At 42.4% G+C, this 17447-nt stretch overlaps 1 protein-coding gene across 3 annotated transcripts in view; it reads left to right on the forward strand.

Annotated features, from left to right (window-relative positions):
* The window catches only part of LOC121271287 (cAMP-dependent protein kinase catalytic subunit alpha-like), a 157971-nt gene that overhangs the window by 25701 nt on the left and 114823 nt on the right, over positions 1–17447 (forward strand). Inside the window, exon 1 of one of the 3 annotated variants that reach the window (XM_041177165.1) lies at positions 5233–5518. The exons of the other annotated variants lie outside the window; for them this stretch is intronic. Coding sequence (XP_041033099.1) covers positions 5488–5518 — 31 coding nt within the window. The 5' untranslated portion in view covers positions 5233–5487. Of the gene's footprint in view, positions 1–5232; positions 5519–17447 lie in introns of those variants that run through there. 3 annotated transcript variants of the gene reach the window in all.

A 17447-nucleotide genomic window follows, 5' to 3' on the forward strand; every position in this document is an offset into this window, starting at 1 on the left:
TCTTCTCCGCCGATGCTGCCAGACCTGCTGAGTTTTTCCAGGTAATTCTGTTTTTTGTTGAGTTTACCATTGATTTTTTTTCATGGAGAAAATGGAATATCCTGATTCCTGTCTCCCCTCACAGCCCCTCCCCCCTCACCCCCCCACTTCCTCAAGTTCAAATTCACCTGCCAGCACGTGTTCTGTGCCATGGAGGAAAGAATGGTCATAAACAGAACAGAGATTTCCCTGATGGCTCTATGGGTTTAACCAACAAGTAGCTAAACCACTAAGTTCAGAAGCTCCGAGATTAGTTGGGCAAAAGCAGAGGCCGCTATCATTGCTCTTGGTTACCACTCCCAATTGCTATCCCATGACCATTGGTGGTAATCTACATTTGTGGTTGTAGGTTGGAGATGGGAACAGTCTTCCCAGCTATACCCAATATCGTAGAATAGCATGTCAATACTCGCAGTCAAGGCTTTCACATGAATATTGTTATGATCCCTGTGGGGATCAACAAACCAAAAGAACCAAATTTACCAAACAGCCCAAATGAAACAAAAAACATTTTTAAAAAATATATTCATTCATGGGATGTGGACGTCGCTGGCTAGGCCAGCATTTATTGCCCATCCCTAATTGCTCTTGGGAAGACCAACTGGACAAGATTTCACCTTTCTATAACTTTCACTTTAACAATCAAACCAAAACCAGCATGGTGTTGGGGGTAGTATATTAGCATGGATAGAGGATTGGCTAACTAATAGTTGGGATAAGGGAGGTATTTTCAGGATGGCAACCTGTAACTAGTGGAGTGCCACAGGAATCAGTGCTGGGGCCACAATTATTTACAATATATATCAATGACTTGGATGAGGGAAATGAATGCACTATCACCAAGTTTGTGAATGACACAAAAATAAGTGGGAAGGCAAGTGCAGAGGAAGACACAGTCTACAGAGGGATATAGACAGGTTAAGTAAGTGGGTACAAACTTGGCAGATGGAATATAATGTGGGAAAATGTGAGGTTATGAATTTCGGCAGGAAGAATAGAGGAGCTGAATATTACTTAAATGGAGAAAGGCTGAAGAAAGCTGCAACACAGAGGGATATGGGGGTCCTCATGCATGAATCCCAAAAAGCTAGTATGCAAATTCAGGTAATAGGGAAGGCAAATGGAATGTTGGCCTTTATTTCAAAGGGAATGGAGTAAAAAAAAAAGGGAAGTCTTGCTAAAACTATACAAGGTACTAGTTAGACTGCACCTTGAATAGTTTTGGTCCCCTTATCAAAGGAAAGATATACTGGCATTGGAGGCAGCCCAGAGAAGATTCACTAGGTTGATCCCAGGTATGCATGGATTTTCTTATGAGGAGAGGTTAAATAGATTGGGCCTTACTCAACTGGAGTTTAGAAGAATGAGAGGTGACCTTATTGAAACAAGTAAGATTCTTATGGAGCTTGACAGAGTAGATGCTGAAAGGTTGTTTCCTTGTGGGAAAGTCTAGGACCAGAAGGGCATAATCTCAGAGTAAGGGGGCACCCATTTAAGAGAGAGATGAGGAATTTCTTCTCAGAGGATAGTGAATATGTGGAATTCTTTACTGCAGAGGGCTGTAGAGGCTGGGTCATTAAGCATATTCAAGGCTGAGGTAGACAGATTTTTAATCAGTAAGGGAACTAAGGGTTATGGGGAAAAGGCAGGAAAGTGGAGTTGAGGATTATCAGATCAGCCATGAACTTGTTGAATGGCGGAGCACACTTGATGGGCCGAATGGCCTACTTCTGCTCCTTTGTCTTATGGTCCTATTATCTTAAATTAATCATGAATTAACAGGCAAATCACGGACAATATAACTTACACATTAAATAGCAGTCTAAACAAAGATAGACCTCTCAGATTTACTGGACAGACCACATGGCACCAACTTCAGCCACAAAATCCTTCAAACATCTGATCTTCCTCGAGTAGAATTCCAGCTCCTGTTCTTCAAGGATTAACCACTGATTCTCATCTGACAGCAGCTTCCCCTCAATCTGAAATCTACGGGTATAATCTTCAACAAGTTGATACACTTCTCCGGAACCTTCTCAGCTCTGCTCACAACAGCCCTGATTGCATGGGTCCAACAGTACTGCTTTATATCTGAACCGTCAATGACAACCCTGTGTACTGTATCACTGGTTCTGCTCATCAGTTCCTTTTAAAGTAACTGAAATAGTGACAGCAACATTATTTTTCCCTTATCCTTGTTTCTCAGATCCAGCCTTCAGGCTCCCATTTTTCAACTGCACAATAGCTTTCTCCTCCCTTGTAAACCTGGCCATATGGAGCCCGTTTTCATGCCAGCTGGGGGCACATGGAAAGAGGTGATGTATGTGTGTGTGTTCCAGCGGACGCCCAGACTCTCACTGTCCCCAGCCTGACTCGGGTCTTCTGTTCAGCTCCATGCTCAAGCTGTTGCGTCCCAGTCCCCCAGAAGCCTCCAGCACAACTTTGCATGGCTGGGCCCTATGGGCGTGCTCTAGCCTTTCGGCGATGCCTTCTTGCAATGCTCACCAGAAGCCTACTCTGGCGCCTCTCCTGGACTCCCAGCACCACCACCCCATGAGCACTGCTCACTCAGATTCTACAAACTACTGGATTCCAAAACAACATGGGAGAATGCAACTCGCTGTCTGAAAGGGTGGTTGAGTCAGGAACTCTCATAACAAGGCGGATTTAGATATGCATGTGCATTACCATAGCCTCCAGGGCTATGGGCCAAGCGCTGGAAAATGGGATTAGTGTAGTCAGATCTTTGTTGATCGGTGTGGACACGATGGGATGAATGGCCTCCTGTGCTGTAAACACCTATGAGTCTATAACATAGCCATGATAGCCTTGGTGGCCAGGTTGTGCCGTGGAATTGTACTTCACCACACCTTCTTGAAACATGTAATCTTTGCACGTGTGATTTTGTTGGCTGAAACGAAAAAAATCTAGAGGCAGTCCATCAGTAACAAGCTGTAACCTTTCTCAAGCTACCTTAACCGGTATAAATTTGAGTTTCTTTACTTCTATGCAGTAGTCAGCGACACAACTTGCTTTTTTGTGGCACCTTTAATGTAGTAAAACACCCCAAGGCACTTCACAGGAGTGTTATCAAACAAAATTTGACACTGAAGCACTAGACAAGATGACCAAGAGTTTGACTATAGAGGTAGTTTTTAAGGAGCTACTTAAGGGGACAGAAAAGCTAGAAAGATGGGGAGAGTTAGAGAGCCAATTCCAGTACTTAAGACCCTGCTGGGTGGAGCAGGCTGAATAGGCCTTCCGCGGAGAAGAAAAGAGTTGACGTTTCGAGTCCTCATGACCCTTCGACAGAACTTGAGTTCGAGTCCAGGAAAGAGCTGAAATATAAGCTGGTTTAAGGTGTGTGTGTGGGGGGCGGAGAGATAGAGAGACAGAGAGGTGGAGGGGGTTGGTGTGGTTGTAGCGACAAACAAGCAGTGATAGAAGCAGATCATCAAAAGATGTCAACAACAATAGTACAATAGAACACATAGGTGTTAAAGTTAAAGTTGGTGATATTATCTAAACGAATGTGCTAATTAAGAATGGATGGTAGGGCACTCAAGGTATAGCTCTAGTGGTTTTTTTTTTATTTTATATAATGGAAATAGGTGGGAAAAGGAAAATCTTTATAATTTATTGGGAAAAAAAAGAAGGGGGAAACAGAGCTATACCTTGAGTGCCCTACCATCCATTCTTAATTAGCACATTCGTTTAGATAATATCACCAACTTTAACTTTAACACCTATGTGTTCTATTGTACTATTGTTGTTGACATCTTTTGATGATCTGCTTCTATCACTGCTTGTTTGTCGCTACAACCACACCAACCCCCTCCACCTCTCTGTCTCTCTATCTCTCCGCCCCCCACACACACACCTTAAACCAGCTTATATTTCAGCTCTTTCCTGGACTCGAACTCAAGTTCTGTCGAAGGGTCATGAGGACTCGAAACGTCAACTCTTTTCTTCTCCGCCGATGCTGCCAGACCTGCTGAGTTTTTCCAGGTAATTCTGTTTTTGTTTTGGATTTCCAGCATCCGCAGTTTTTTTGTTTTTATATCTATATGAATAGGCCTTCTCCTGTTTCTACGTGTCTCTGATTGGTAGGCTTAGGGTCTGAGCTTTGGAAACCTAACTTATAAAGCATTGCAGTACTCTGACTGCCCTGAGATGTTGCTGTACACTTTGAGCTATAGCAGTGTACATAGTATAACAGTATTCTGCTGCTTGGTGAATGGTGTGTATAACCAGAAACGCTTATGTGCTTGTGGCTGTCAGAGCAGTGTGCTGGAATTGAGCTGTTGATGGAAGGGTTTAAACAAAAGTTGAGAAAACAGAGACATGGTGCAGACAGAAAAAATTACAGATGAAGGATGATGGAGCCATAAAAAATAAGAGGCCAAATTCGCGCTTGCTCTCACTTGGCTACACCACGAGTGCACCTTCCTTGGCCATCAAGTCCTGGGATGGGACTTGAAAATCAGAGCTTAAGCTCAGAGGTAGAGCTGCTACCCACTGTGCTACAAGACGTCCACAGATGAAATACGATGGAACAGAGGAGGGACACTAAATTGGCACTGGAAGCCAGGCACTGATGTAGTGGTTAAGCAAAATAAAAGATCACATGGAGAAGTGAGGAGAAAAACAAAGCAGCCAGACTAAGGGCTGGACTATTGTGGGAGGAGATGGAGGGAGGGTGGCCAATAAAGGATGGCTCATAATTATGTTCAATGATACCAGGAAGCACAGTTTGGTAGTCTGTACTAGGGGAAACTACAGATACGTAACTAAAGGAGAGCATAGATTTGGGGTTAATTTGCAAGGATGCACATTGTTCTGCAGGGTTAGGAAGGATAAAATAGGAATGTGGCTTTTTACTTGAAGAACATGATAATTGAGATAAATTTAGATTGAATGGAGATGCTGAAAAGATAGTGGGTAGATGTAAATGGCATCAAGGGGAAAAAGGCCTTATTATACAAACTGTTATTGATACCTGGTGAAGAGAGAGTGAACCTGAAATGGTTTATTTAAATGAATGGTATTATGTTCAAACGATTATTCTGGCTGGCTTCAATTTATGAGGGATAATTCAGAAGGTTATAATACTACAAAAGAGTACAAAAGTGATGCATACCACAAAAGTGTAAGGAACCTACAGCCAGAGCGAGTGATGATATGCAGCAATAAGTGATTGAGGGTGTTACGATTGAGAACATCTAGAAAGAGAGACCACAATGTGATTGTACTCCACCCTTTTCCAATCAGGAAGGTGGAATTTAAGGAGGAGAGGAGGAAACTAAGAGAGCAAAACAGTGACGCATTGGAAAGGAGGCATGCAGAGGATAGATAGAATGCATTGCTGACATTACACAGCAACCATATTCCACTGGGAAGTAAGTGCGGCAGAAGAAGAAGAAGAAACCATTGAAAGAAAAGTGAAACATGTGGAGGACACGGCGAAGGAATAGCAAGAGTAAGTCTACAGATAGATTCAACAATGGACGTAATGTAGAAAAGCAGCAAAGTGAAAGGGCTGATCAGGAGATGTAAAATTGAAAAACCTAAAATGGTATGAGAACAGGGAGCATAATCTGAAAGGCTTTTAAAACTATATTCATAGCAAACAGGCAGTTAAGGTAACAGTTGGGTCCTTCACAGATACCAAGGGTGAGATATCCATTGAATATAGTTACTTTTCATGTTAGATTTGCGGAGGTGGATCTTCCTAGTGACTTATCCTAGTAAACCAATAACTTTTTAATTTGAGGGTGCTGCCAGGGGAACTAAGCCAACTCCAAAGTAATCATCTAGGCAAATGCAAAAGCAACAATGGACATTGACACCTTCACAAAAGGAACCAAGAGTTCATTTTACTATGGAGAAGTAACATTTCTAGCCAAAATTTGAAAAAAAAAGTTAAGAAGGAAAAGATTTTAATATACAAACAATGATGGGCAGCTACTAAAAGTGGAAGGGGCATATGGCTGGGAAATGCTCTACATTATGGGAGTAACAAGTGAAATTCATAGATGATAATGTGTGTGAAGGCTACAAACGCGAACCAAATTAACAGGTCTGAGCTAATGATTTGTATTAAGTTAGGTAAATTAGATTAAGTAGCAAATGCTATTGAGAATGGACAAATGCAGCATCATTTACTTGCCATTAGGAGATTTCAAATGCATTTATACCATTTAAGTGTACCTGTTTAAATGAATCAAGGAGAAGACCTGTGGCTGAAAACTGATCACTTTTTAAAGGTGTCCAAGTGATATGAGGTAGCCCTAAGGAACACAAATAGAGGTTGTACTGCTACTATATATAGAGTACAAAATGAGGAGGACTAAGTCTGCATTAGGCTGTGGGATGTTCACAATTGGAATATCCTATCCAATTTTTGTTTTCTGACGTGGCAAAAGGCATTGTGATTTAGGAAGAAGGTGCAGAGGAGAATGAGGTGGATAATACTGAATGTTACATTTTGAGAATAATCTACAAGAATAAGGATTACTTCAGACAAATATAGCTGAAAGCCAAATGATTGAAATTTTAAAAAAGATGAAGGGATGGATATAATCCAGAGAGACCGTTTCTGATGGTACCTTTGGGGAATCATTGGAAAGGAGTTGTGCCTCGAAGTAAGACTGACAGACATAACAATAGTTTATAAAGTGGACATGAAGGGCCACTAAGCCTTAGAAATATGTGAGAGGCAATAATGAAATACCTGAAAAGATATGTAGGCTAATAAGAGGAAAGTGAAGTCTGACAAAGTTATGAGTTCTTCATTTGAAGTAGTTGGAGGGCATAAGGAATGTATAATATGGATGATATACATTTTGATTTAATTTGAATGCGATGTCACACAGCCAGTAGTCCCACAAGGCTGATAGACCCAGAATGGGGATCACTTCTGAAGTGGATCTAAAATTGGCTGAAGTCAGATGAACTAAGAGCAGCTGATTGGCATGGAAGGGGGTGCTTTAAGAATCATCTTTTTAGTTGTTACTGTTCATAATTTCTGGTAGTCGTCATATTGTTTTAGAGACATCTGGAACTGGAGAGGATGCAACATTGCCAGCTCAATTGATAAATGGATTTAGGTACTGAGCTAGGGAATTGTTTTTACTAAAGAAGGCCTTTAAGATTCTTAAGGTGTTTACACAGGTTGAACCCTGGTTTGTTTGAGATGAGTACAACCTCAACAACAAAGTGGCACAAACTTGAGCTGAAAAGAGGGTGAACAGATGGCATAAATTTAACAACTTTGCACAGGCAATGGTGAGCGCATGTAGCAAACTGCTGGCGTGGCAGAAAGTGTCGGCAGTTTCAAGGGGACCTTGAGAGATATTTGGCTGAGAAAAGGATAGGAGAGATACAGTCATGTATGGCATTTCTTTTGAACTTGGAGAGTGGCCAGATATACTGCAATGATCTACTCCCGTACAGCAGTACAGAGTCATAGAAATTACAGCCCAGGAGGAGTGCAGTCAGCCCATCAAGTCTTTGTCAGTGCTAGGCAAGTGGAGTTATCTAATCAAATTTAAATTCTCTGTATCCTTTTTACTATTCCTCTTCATAGTCATCCAATTTCTTTTAAAGTGATGTTAGTCTATATCTCAATAGCTACTTGTGATAAAGCACAGTTTCCCATTTTATTAACCTGTGTAGGGAAAAGCATTTCTCATTACTCATTCCGTCCCTTCAGTGATAATCGTGACCCTGTCCCCCATGCTATTAATCCTACATTGTTTTATAGTGCTCCTGTGAAGTACCTTTGGATGTTGGTGCTAAATAAATATGTTGTTGTACTTTTCAACAAGTGAAAACCATCTTGCGCTTTTGAATTTACAAAATCTCAATTTTGAAAATCTTAGATTTTCCCCCAGCACCAACCCCCCACCCCTACCCTGCCCCCAACTTTCCCTGTTCCAGTGAAAATAGTCTTAAGGCATTTGATGCTTAATAACTACTCTTTATTCCTGATATCAATCTAGTTAATATCAGGTGTTCCCTATCCATAGCTCAATTACCTTTTATAGAGGTGCTGTATCTATCTTCTTCGTAGTCTGTTTTAGTTTTTTTCAAAAATGCTCCGGTTGACACATTTCTGTATTGAACTGCACCTGCCTCCTAACTGCCCAGTCTGCTGGCGTGTCTAAACCCTCCTGAGGTCTCCATTCTTTCTCACCGTTTGCCATGCTGCCTAATTTGTTGTCAAAAAACTTCAGTGCCACTCCTCTTATACCTATGTCAAATCAATTGTATGCATAATTTTCCAATTTTGTAATGTTGGTAGAAACTGTGAGAACACACGTTGGTTTTTAACCCTCAATGTTAATTGCTAGCAGGAGTTTGGCTTTGAATCTTCACATTCAAAATTTCTGGACTGTGAGTTTAGCACAGCTCTTCTGGCAATGAATGACACTGCCAGATTACGCAAGTAATCGTGTTGCCTTTTTCTCCCCGCCTTTGCTCAATCACTGTCAGATTTGCTGAAGTGTCTCTTTATAATTTCTAAGACACTTGGATCATATCAATCACGACAAAATATTCAAACTATTCAAAAATATTCAACACTCAATTCCATGGCGCATACATATTATTCAGTACCTGCTATTTCTAACCAGCAAAGCAACCAATGACTGGGTGGCTAATCCAATCTAGTTGAGTGACCCCATACGCTTATTGTTAGAAATTCAGCAGTGTCTTTTAAGCAATCGCATGTAAAGAGGAGGGATATGTTGATAATTGGAGAAGTCGTAAAGTAGGAGCAGATTCGTGTGGAACATAAACATTGGCTGAGACCAGTTTGGCCAAATGGCCTGTATCAGTGCTGTAATTACTGTGCCTTGACAGAGAGTTCTACATTCTCCAGTGGTGGTGCCGGGGTACAGCTGTAATTTTCTTTACAGACTATGCTGCTTTGTTAGTGTGGTTGCTGATCAGTTACCTTATATCTTTATAAAAGATACGTTTTTAATTATACATTCTTGGGATATGAATGTGTCATGAACAATACCATAATTTAATGCCCTTCCCAAGTTGCCCTGGATGTTCTGGTGAGCTTCTAACCACTGCAGTCTTTCTGGTGAAGTTACTCCTACGGTGCTGTTGGTTTGGAAGCCTTTGTTTTCCCGGCTAGGTTTTTCCAGTAGGGGTAAACCCAGTTTTACGCAATCTCTAAAATTAATGGTTTACCATTCCAGGCATGCTGCAAGAGCATTACAGTTTGCTTTTAACGAAACAACTTTACTTTAACATTTTCGAGGGCCTTTTCTGGAGTGGTGGCTGCTGAGAACATTAGGAAGACTTCCTGTCTATTAGGAAAGCCCCTAATTTCCACATTGTACTTTGCACCTCATTGTAGCCCGTCTCTCTTCAGCTCCCCTCCCTGAACTACAATGGTGTCACAAGTTATAAGGCAGCCCCATGTGTGGCTTAAAGAACTGTATTCATTTTACATCAGTAGGATTTCGTTTGTTATTGGGGATTGGGCTGCTCCAGATCAGCGAAGGAACAGAGATAAAATAATGGGCAGCCCCAGGGTGGGAGCAAGAGTTGGGTACGGGAGCAAAATGCATGTGCATCAGTAGGGCATCTCTTCTTAATTATGTTTTTGTGTCCACTACAACCTCAGTTGAAATAGTCAGTACCTCATTCTATGCAAGGCCCTCAAAACAAGCCAAAAGAGTAGCCATCAGACACTGGTTTAGAAAGCAGGTTTGAGTGTCTGAAGAATAAGGTTGTAACTAGTGGCACCACCCCTAATAGTCTCTGTCATTTTGTTTCTGTAATGAACTTGTGTTTAGTTAGAGTGCATCAGTCCCAAAACATTTCTTTGTAATTATATGTCCCAGTAGTACCAGTTTACTGCTGCTTGTTTTCTCGTTGTTGCAATCCTGAGTCACAAATCATACCGCACATTATTTTGACCTCCTCATTCCTAGCATGGTTAAGGTTTTGCATTTTTCACCATTGTTATATAAACCCCTGAACTGATTGATAATTGGTTCCCACTAGTTCTCAGCATTCTTTATCTGCCTTTAGGAGAAGCTGCTGGCCCAGCCCAGTACTGGGTGCCTCAGAGTAAAGTGTGAAACCAACTGATGAAGCCTTAAGTGACACCTCTGATTCACTATCTGAGGCTTTAGAACAAATTTGCTGTGTTTCTGATTTATTTGTAGCCAGTTTCTTTTTAAACTAAGACCCCCCTCCCTCCACCGAATGTCTTTTATGTGCCAATGCCCATCTGATTACTAAATGCAGACAATGGCTGTCTCAGGCTGGACTGACCTGTGTTGAAAATGATTGTGATGGAAGTTCAGCTGTTGCATAACAGAAACCCAACTTTTCTTCCCACAGAATTCAGTTTTCTATTGTGATATGAACAGGATTTTTGTTGACGAGTAAGGTACTCTGGCTTCCCATTAGTTTTTCCTGTTATGTCATTATCATGGGACCTGACTGCAGGTCTGCAATGATGGAGAGTTTTGTATGCTTTGCTCCCCTCCCTTTGCTGCTTCTGATGCCCCTTGCTCATACTTCACTTTCCATAGTTCAGTTTTCTCCACAATGTCATGCAATACTGCCTTCTCATTTGAAAATGCTTGTACTTTTTTTATTACTAATGGTTTTGTATTTAACTTTCTCCCCAGTCCCCTGGGCAGGTTCCAGTTCCTGTAGGTGGCTCTGCAGCCTTAGCAGGGGTGCCCTTCAACCCTATAGTCTGGCAACTTCATTTATAGTCAATAGCTCTGCAGCCTCTTGGATCAATGTCAGTAGCTTGCTAGTGACAATACCACATCTCTGAATGCCACATAAACTGAATGGCAAGGGGAAGATTGAAAGACAAAGCCAATAACAAGCACAAATCAAGCAAGATGTCTAAGGAAGATTCAAGTCAAAGATATAAAGGGTTTGTAGAGGATCAGCAAACTGAGCCAGAGCAAGCAAGAATGAACAAATCCAAAGTGTCATAGAGAGATAAATATAAAGAGATTGAGTGCACCCAGGAAAGCCTCAGAGAGAGATAGTTGGTGTGTGCAGCCAGAGAAGGTGCAAAGAAGTGTGGCAGTGAGTGCACCCACATACACAGGGAGGAAGAGAAATGATGTCTACACCTAGGTGTGGTACAGGGAAAGTGAGAGATCAAGGGCATTTGGATGCACAGAGGGAATGAGATGATGAGTGTGTTACGACCCACCCCCCCAAAGTGAGGTTCCCCAAAGTTGTTGATCCAGGCGAGACCCCTCAATTTGTTACCTTCTGGCTGGGACACCCCCAAATTGTTATGCCCCAGGTGAGGAGCGATGAACCGACTCCCTGCCTTTATTCAGCACCACCTCCTCTTGTTGATTGCAACGAGATTTAATCTAAAAAGGATCCCTTTTGTGGATACCTTTTCCCAGACCCAATCACTCTGGTTTGAAGAAGCCAATTTGATCAGATTTCTTGAGTTAAAGGTGAGAGTAAGTTATTAACTATTAAAGGCAAGAAGGGTTAAAACACACATGCGTATATGGCCATACAGATTAAAAGTAAGAATTTATATATAAAAGAAAAGGTATATGGAACAGTTCTGGATCCGTGGAGAGTAGATGATTGAGCGTTGCGATTTGAGGTTCTTGTAGAATTGACTCCGATAGACAAATAGTCGGATTTGAGGTTCTAGTAGATTTGACTGCGGTAGACGAATAGTCAGTTTCAATGTTCCAGTAGAGTTGACTCTGATAGATGAATACAAAAACAAAAAATGCTGGAAAAACTCAGCAGGCCTAACAGCATCTGTGGAGAGAGAAACAGAGTTATCGTTTCGAGTCCGTATGACTCATCTTCAGAGCTGGAAAAGCATCATACAGACTCAAAACATTATTAACTCTGTTCCTCTCTCCACAGATGCTGTTAGACCTGCTGAGTTTTTCCAGCATTTTCTGGTTTTGTTTCAGATTTCCAGCATCTGCAGTATTTTGCTTTTGCCAGTGGATGAATAATCTGTTTTTAGGCTCCAGTAGTGTTGAATTCAGTAAAGAGGGAGAGAGATCGGGATACCTGCAAAATGGCGATTTGCAGGGGTAGTGTGTGTGTGGCTCCATTCTCACTCCCCTTTTTGATCCCCTTTTTTGCATTATTATAATATATTTTATATATATATATATTTCTTTTCCTACCTATTTCTATTATTATTTTAAGATTTATTTCCATCCATTGTTTTATCTCCACCTTTTAGCCTATTTCGATCCCTTTCCCCCACCCTGCCCCAACTAGGGCCGTCTGTCACTTGCTTATCCTGCTTTCTGCCCTTAATGTCACCATTAGCACATCCTTTAGCTAATATCACTGCCGTTAATACCCCTTTGGCCTTTTGTCTATGACATCTTTGGCTATCTCTCCTTTGCCTCCACCTATCACTGGCCCTCTATCCAGCTCCACCTGTCCCACCCCCCTTAATCAGCTTATATTTCACCTCATTTCTATTCCTCTTTAGTTCTGATGAAGAGTCTTACAGACTCGAAACGTTAACTGTCTTTCTCTCCACAGATGCTGTAAGACCTGCTGAGTTTTTCCAGCAATTTTCATTTTTGTTTCAGATTTCCAGCATTCGCAGTATTTTGCTTTTATCTTAGTGTGTGTGGCTGTTACTTCTGAGTCAAACTTCCAGCACTTGCTCTCTCCCAGAACACCCACCAGCAGTAAGACACCGGAGCAGCTTTTCAGCACACTTTTAACCCCTACTTTGTGTATTCCACGTGGGAGGCGAATTCACAAATCTGTCTAGGCATTGCTCACTGGATATGATGCTCATCTCCCATTATGCCCCATTGTCTCTACCAAACAAAGCAATTAGTTTCTGGATGTCTTTTAGAAGTTCCTTGTCTGGCAACAAAAATAAAAATAGCTGGAAAAACTCAGCAGGTCTGACAACATCTGTGGAAAGGAATACAGTTAATGTTTCGAGTCCACACGGCTCGTCATCAGAACAGAGGAGAAATAGAAATGAGGTGAAATATAAACTGGCTGAGGGGGGTGGGACAGGTAGAGCTGGATAGAGGGCTAATGATAGGCGGAGGCAAAGAAGAGATTGCCAAAGATGTCACAGACAAAAGGACAAAGGGGCGTTGACGGTGGTGAAAATAGCTAAGAAACGTGCTAATGGTGACATTAAGGGTAGAAAGCAGGGCGAACAAATGACAGATAGCCCTAGTGGGGGTGGGGTGGGGTGAGGGGAAGGGATTGAAATAGGCTAAAAGGTGGAGATGAAACAATGGATAGGACTACGTTTAAAAGTAATGGAAATAGGTGGCAAAAGAAATATATATTTAAAAAATATAAATAATTAAAAAAAGGGGGATCAGAAAAGGGGTGATGATGGAGGAGAGAGTTAATGATCTGAAGTTGTTGAACTCCATATTAAGCCCAGCAGGCTGTAAAGTGCCTAATCGGGAGATGAGGTGCTGTTCCTCTGGTTTGCGTTGAGCTTCACCGGAACATTGCAGCAGGCCAAGGACGGACATGTGGGCATGAGAGCAGGGTGGAGTTTTGAATTGGCAAACAACAGGGAGGTCTGGGTCATGCTTGCGGACAGACCAAAGGTCACCCAGTCTGTGGTTGGTCTCTCCCACCCCGCTTCCTGTAAGGACTCCATCCCATTCTCTTAGTTCCTTCGCCTTCGTCGCATCTGTTCTGATGACGCCACTTTCCAAAGCAGTTCCTCTGACATGTCTTCCTTCTTCCTTAACCGAGGTTTTCCGCCCACAGTGGTTGACAGGGCCCTCAACTGTATCCAACCCATCTCCTGCGCATCCGCCCTCACATCTTCCTCTCCTTCAAGAACCATGTTAGGGTCCCCCTTGTCCTCACTTATCATCCCACCAGCCTCCGCATTCAGAGGATCATCCTCCGCCATTTCTGCCAACTCCAGCATGATGCCACCACCAAACACATCTTCCCGTCACTACCCCTGGTGGCATTCCACAGGGATCTTTCCCTCTGGGTCACCCTGGTCCACTCCTCAAACACCCCCTACACCTCAACCCCCCTCCCATGGCACCTTCCAATGCAACCGCAGAAAGTGCAACATCTGCCCCTTTGCTTCCCCCCTCCTCACCGTCGAAAGGCCCAAACACTCATTTCAAGTGAAGCAGCACTTCATTTGCACTTTCCTCAATTTAATCTACTGCATCCGCTGCTCCCAGTGCAGTCTCCTCTACATTGGAGAGATCAAACGCAGACTGGGTGACCGCTTTGCGGAACAGCTTCAGTCTGCCCGGAAGCATGACCCAGACCTCCCTGTCGCTTGCCATTTCAACACTCCACCCAATGTCCACATGTCCGTCCTTGGCCTGCTGCATTGTTCCAGTGAAGCTCAATGAAAACTGGAGGAACAGCACCTCATCTTCCAACTAGGCACTTTACAGCTTGCCAGGCTTAATACTGAGTTCAACAACTTCAGATCATGAACTCTCTACTCCATCCCCACCCTCCTTCCGATCCCCCTTTTTCTAATAATTTATATTTTTTAAATATATTTTTCCCACCTATTTCCATTATTTTTAAATGTCTTCCCATCCATTGTTTCATCGCCACCTTTTAGCCTATTTTGATCCCTCACCCCTCCCCACCCCCATTAGCACATTTCTTAGCTAATATCACCACCCCTTTGTCCTTTTGTCTATGACATCTTTGGCAATCTCTTCTTTGCCTCCACCTATCACTGGCCCTCTATCCAGCTCTACCTGTCCCACCCCCCTCAGCCAGCTTATATTTTACCTCATTTCTATTTCTCCTCCGTTCTGATGAAGAGCCACGTGGACTCGAAACGTTAACTGTGTTCCTCTCCGCAGATGCTGTCAGACCTGAGTTTTTCCAGCTGTTATTATTTTTGTTTCAGGTTTCCAGCATCTGCAGTATTTTGCTTTTGTCTAGCAGCAGGGTGGGGTTCCACTGTCTCTTAGGGAGACACCCTGCAGCATTCCAGCCAGTGGCTTGCATGTATTTTAAAAACTCAGGTCTTATTTTTCAAAAGTCCAATATTTCTGCTTGCGATTCGGTATTTTTCTTTCATTATCATGACAAGTGCTTCCAGCAAAGATGGAGGGGGTTTGGGGGAGGCAGGGGGTGAGAGGAAAATAGAGACAATGAGTATCCCTATATGGGAAGCTGAGGGAAAGGACAGTGAGTGCACCCAGGCAAAGTGCCAAATGAATGTGTGAATGAATGCATCAAGGGGAACCATGGAGATCCCTATGGCTACACCCAGGGGAGGTATATAGAGAATCAACCAAAACACCTAGGGAAGAGAGAACCTGAAAACAAATAGAAACATTTTGTAGAGAGTAAAGAACAGAAAACCTAATGAGAGAGCAAAATAATGAATGCAAATGGGGAGGTGCAGTGAGGCACAAACAGCAATTGCAACCAACTGTTTTTTTTCAGTCAGAACAGCCCTGTACTCTGAAGTGCTCAAGTTTCTTTGTTGGCAGTCTATCTCCCACAACTTCAGCATTTTTCTCAGAACCCTTTCTTTGTTTGTGCCTTACCTCATCTTTCCTAACTTCTCCCTAATCCCTGCTCTATGCCCACTGCACTGGCCCCCACCCTTTGAAAAGGCCTTTGAAAGGTTCTGTTACATGAATGGTATTGTACAAACATAAGTTGCGGTAGGAGACAAAGTAAATAGTTAGGAGCAATACAGCTAGATTCAGAGGGTTTTTGATCATTAAGGCGGCAGAAGAAATTCAATGGAATAAATATAAAATAATAGTATGGGAGCAAAGAATTAAATCAGAGTATATGTTTCAAATGTGGTACACTGTGGATCAGGACTGAGATAGGAGTATAGTGGAAAAAGCAACAGCTAGTGCTAAACTGCACTGAAAGGGATAATCTATTGGGTTGCAATTGCAGAGACCAAACTGAAGCAATTGTGTTGTTCCTGTATTGGTAATGATCACACCGATCATTTGGTTACTATATGCAATTAGGGCCGCTGTATTATAGAAAGGACGTTGCTGCACCCAAGACTGTACAGAGTGCACAATCAAGATTTCATGTATCAGAAATTTATATTATGAGAAAAGGAGCTTACGTTTATTTAGTGTTTTCCATGTCCTCGGTGCCCCAAAGCACTTTATAAACTGTAGTCATTGTTATCTAGGCAAACGTAGCAACCAATTTGGGCACAACAAAGCCGCACAAAAAAAACAATGAAATAAATAGCCCGTTAATCTGTTTTCAGTGTTGGTTGAGGGATAAGTGTTGACCAGGACTCTGGGAGAACTCCTTTGTTTATCTTTCAATAAAAAAATCTTCTGATTGTTAGAGATTTATTGCCCATCTGTAGTTTCCCTGTGAAGCTGGTGGACCTTCTCCTTGAACACTGCCATCTTTGTGGTTGATGGTGCCCTCACAATGGTGGTACAGTAGCTGGGGATTCCAGGATATTCATTTGGGCTAATGGAGGATTGGCGATCCTTGTCCAAGTAAGGATTGTATGTGGCTTGGAAGTGTTCTTGTCCCCACACCATTACTTCCCTTCTCCTTATTGGGGTTAGAGATTGAAGGGGCGTAAGATACTGTCAAAATAACCTTGGGGAGTTGCCACACTTCTGTAGATTGTATATACTGCAGGCACAGTGTGCCAGTAGTGGAAGAAGAGAACTTTGGTATCTCTCACTGGATTCAGTCAAGTGAACTACTCTAACCTGAATGGTGTGAAGCTGCTTGAGTACTGTTGTAGCTTTACCCATCCATGTGAGTGCTACGTACTCCATCACACTATTGGCTTGAGTCTTTTGATAGAGTGGCTTGAAAGGGTCAGGTTCTAAGCAATGCATCAGAGCATCCAGATTTTATATTCATTGATGTTGAATTGATCCAGTTCAGCTTTCAATCAGTGGTGATACCCAAGATGTTGCTGGTGGGGAGCTCAATGTTGATGGTCGTCTTGAAGCTCAAGAGAGCTGGCTGGGGTTTCTCTTGTTTCAGATGCTCATTACCTTGCACTTAATCCAGGCCTGAATGTTATTCAGGTCTTGCTTTATGCTGACATGATCTGTGTCGTTGTCGGGGGAGTTATGAATGGTGTGACTCATAATTAAGCAGCCCTATTTCTGATCTTATGACAGCAGGAAAGATATTGATGAAAGGGGTAAAGGTGGTTAGACTAAGGATGCTTCCTACATTGCTGACTTGCATTGGCAACAGTTCAATCTTAAAATTCTTATCTTTGTTTGTTAAGTTCCTCTGAAATCTCCTCCAGTGCCACAACCCTCAGACATTTGTGCTCCTGTAATTCTGGCCTCTTGAGCATCTCTAATTTTAATTGCTTCTCCATCAATGGTCATACCTTTATGTCCTAAGCTATGAAATTGCCTCCCTAAACCAAACCTCACCCCTCTCTC

The sequence above is a fragment of the Carcharodon carcharias genome, chromosome 30 (assembly GCF_017639515.1).
Source record: "Carcharodon carcharias isolate sCarCar2 chromosome 30, sCarCar2.pri, whole genome shotgun sequence".
NCBI lineage: Eukaryota > Metazoa > Chordata > Chondrichthyes > Lamniformes > Lamnidae > Carcharodon > Carcharodon carcharias.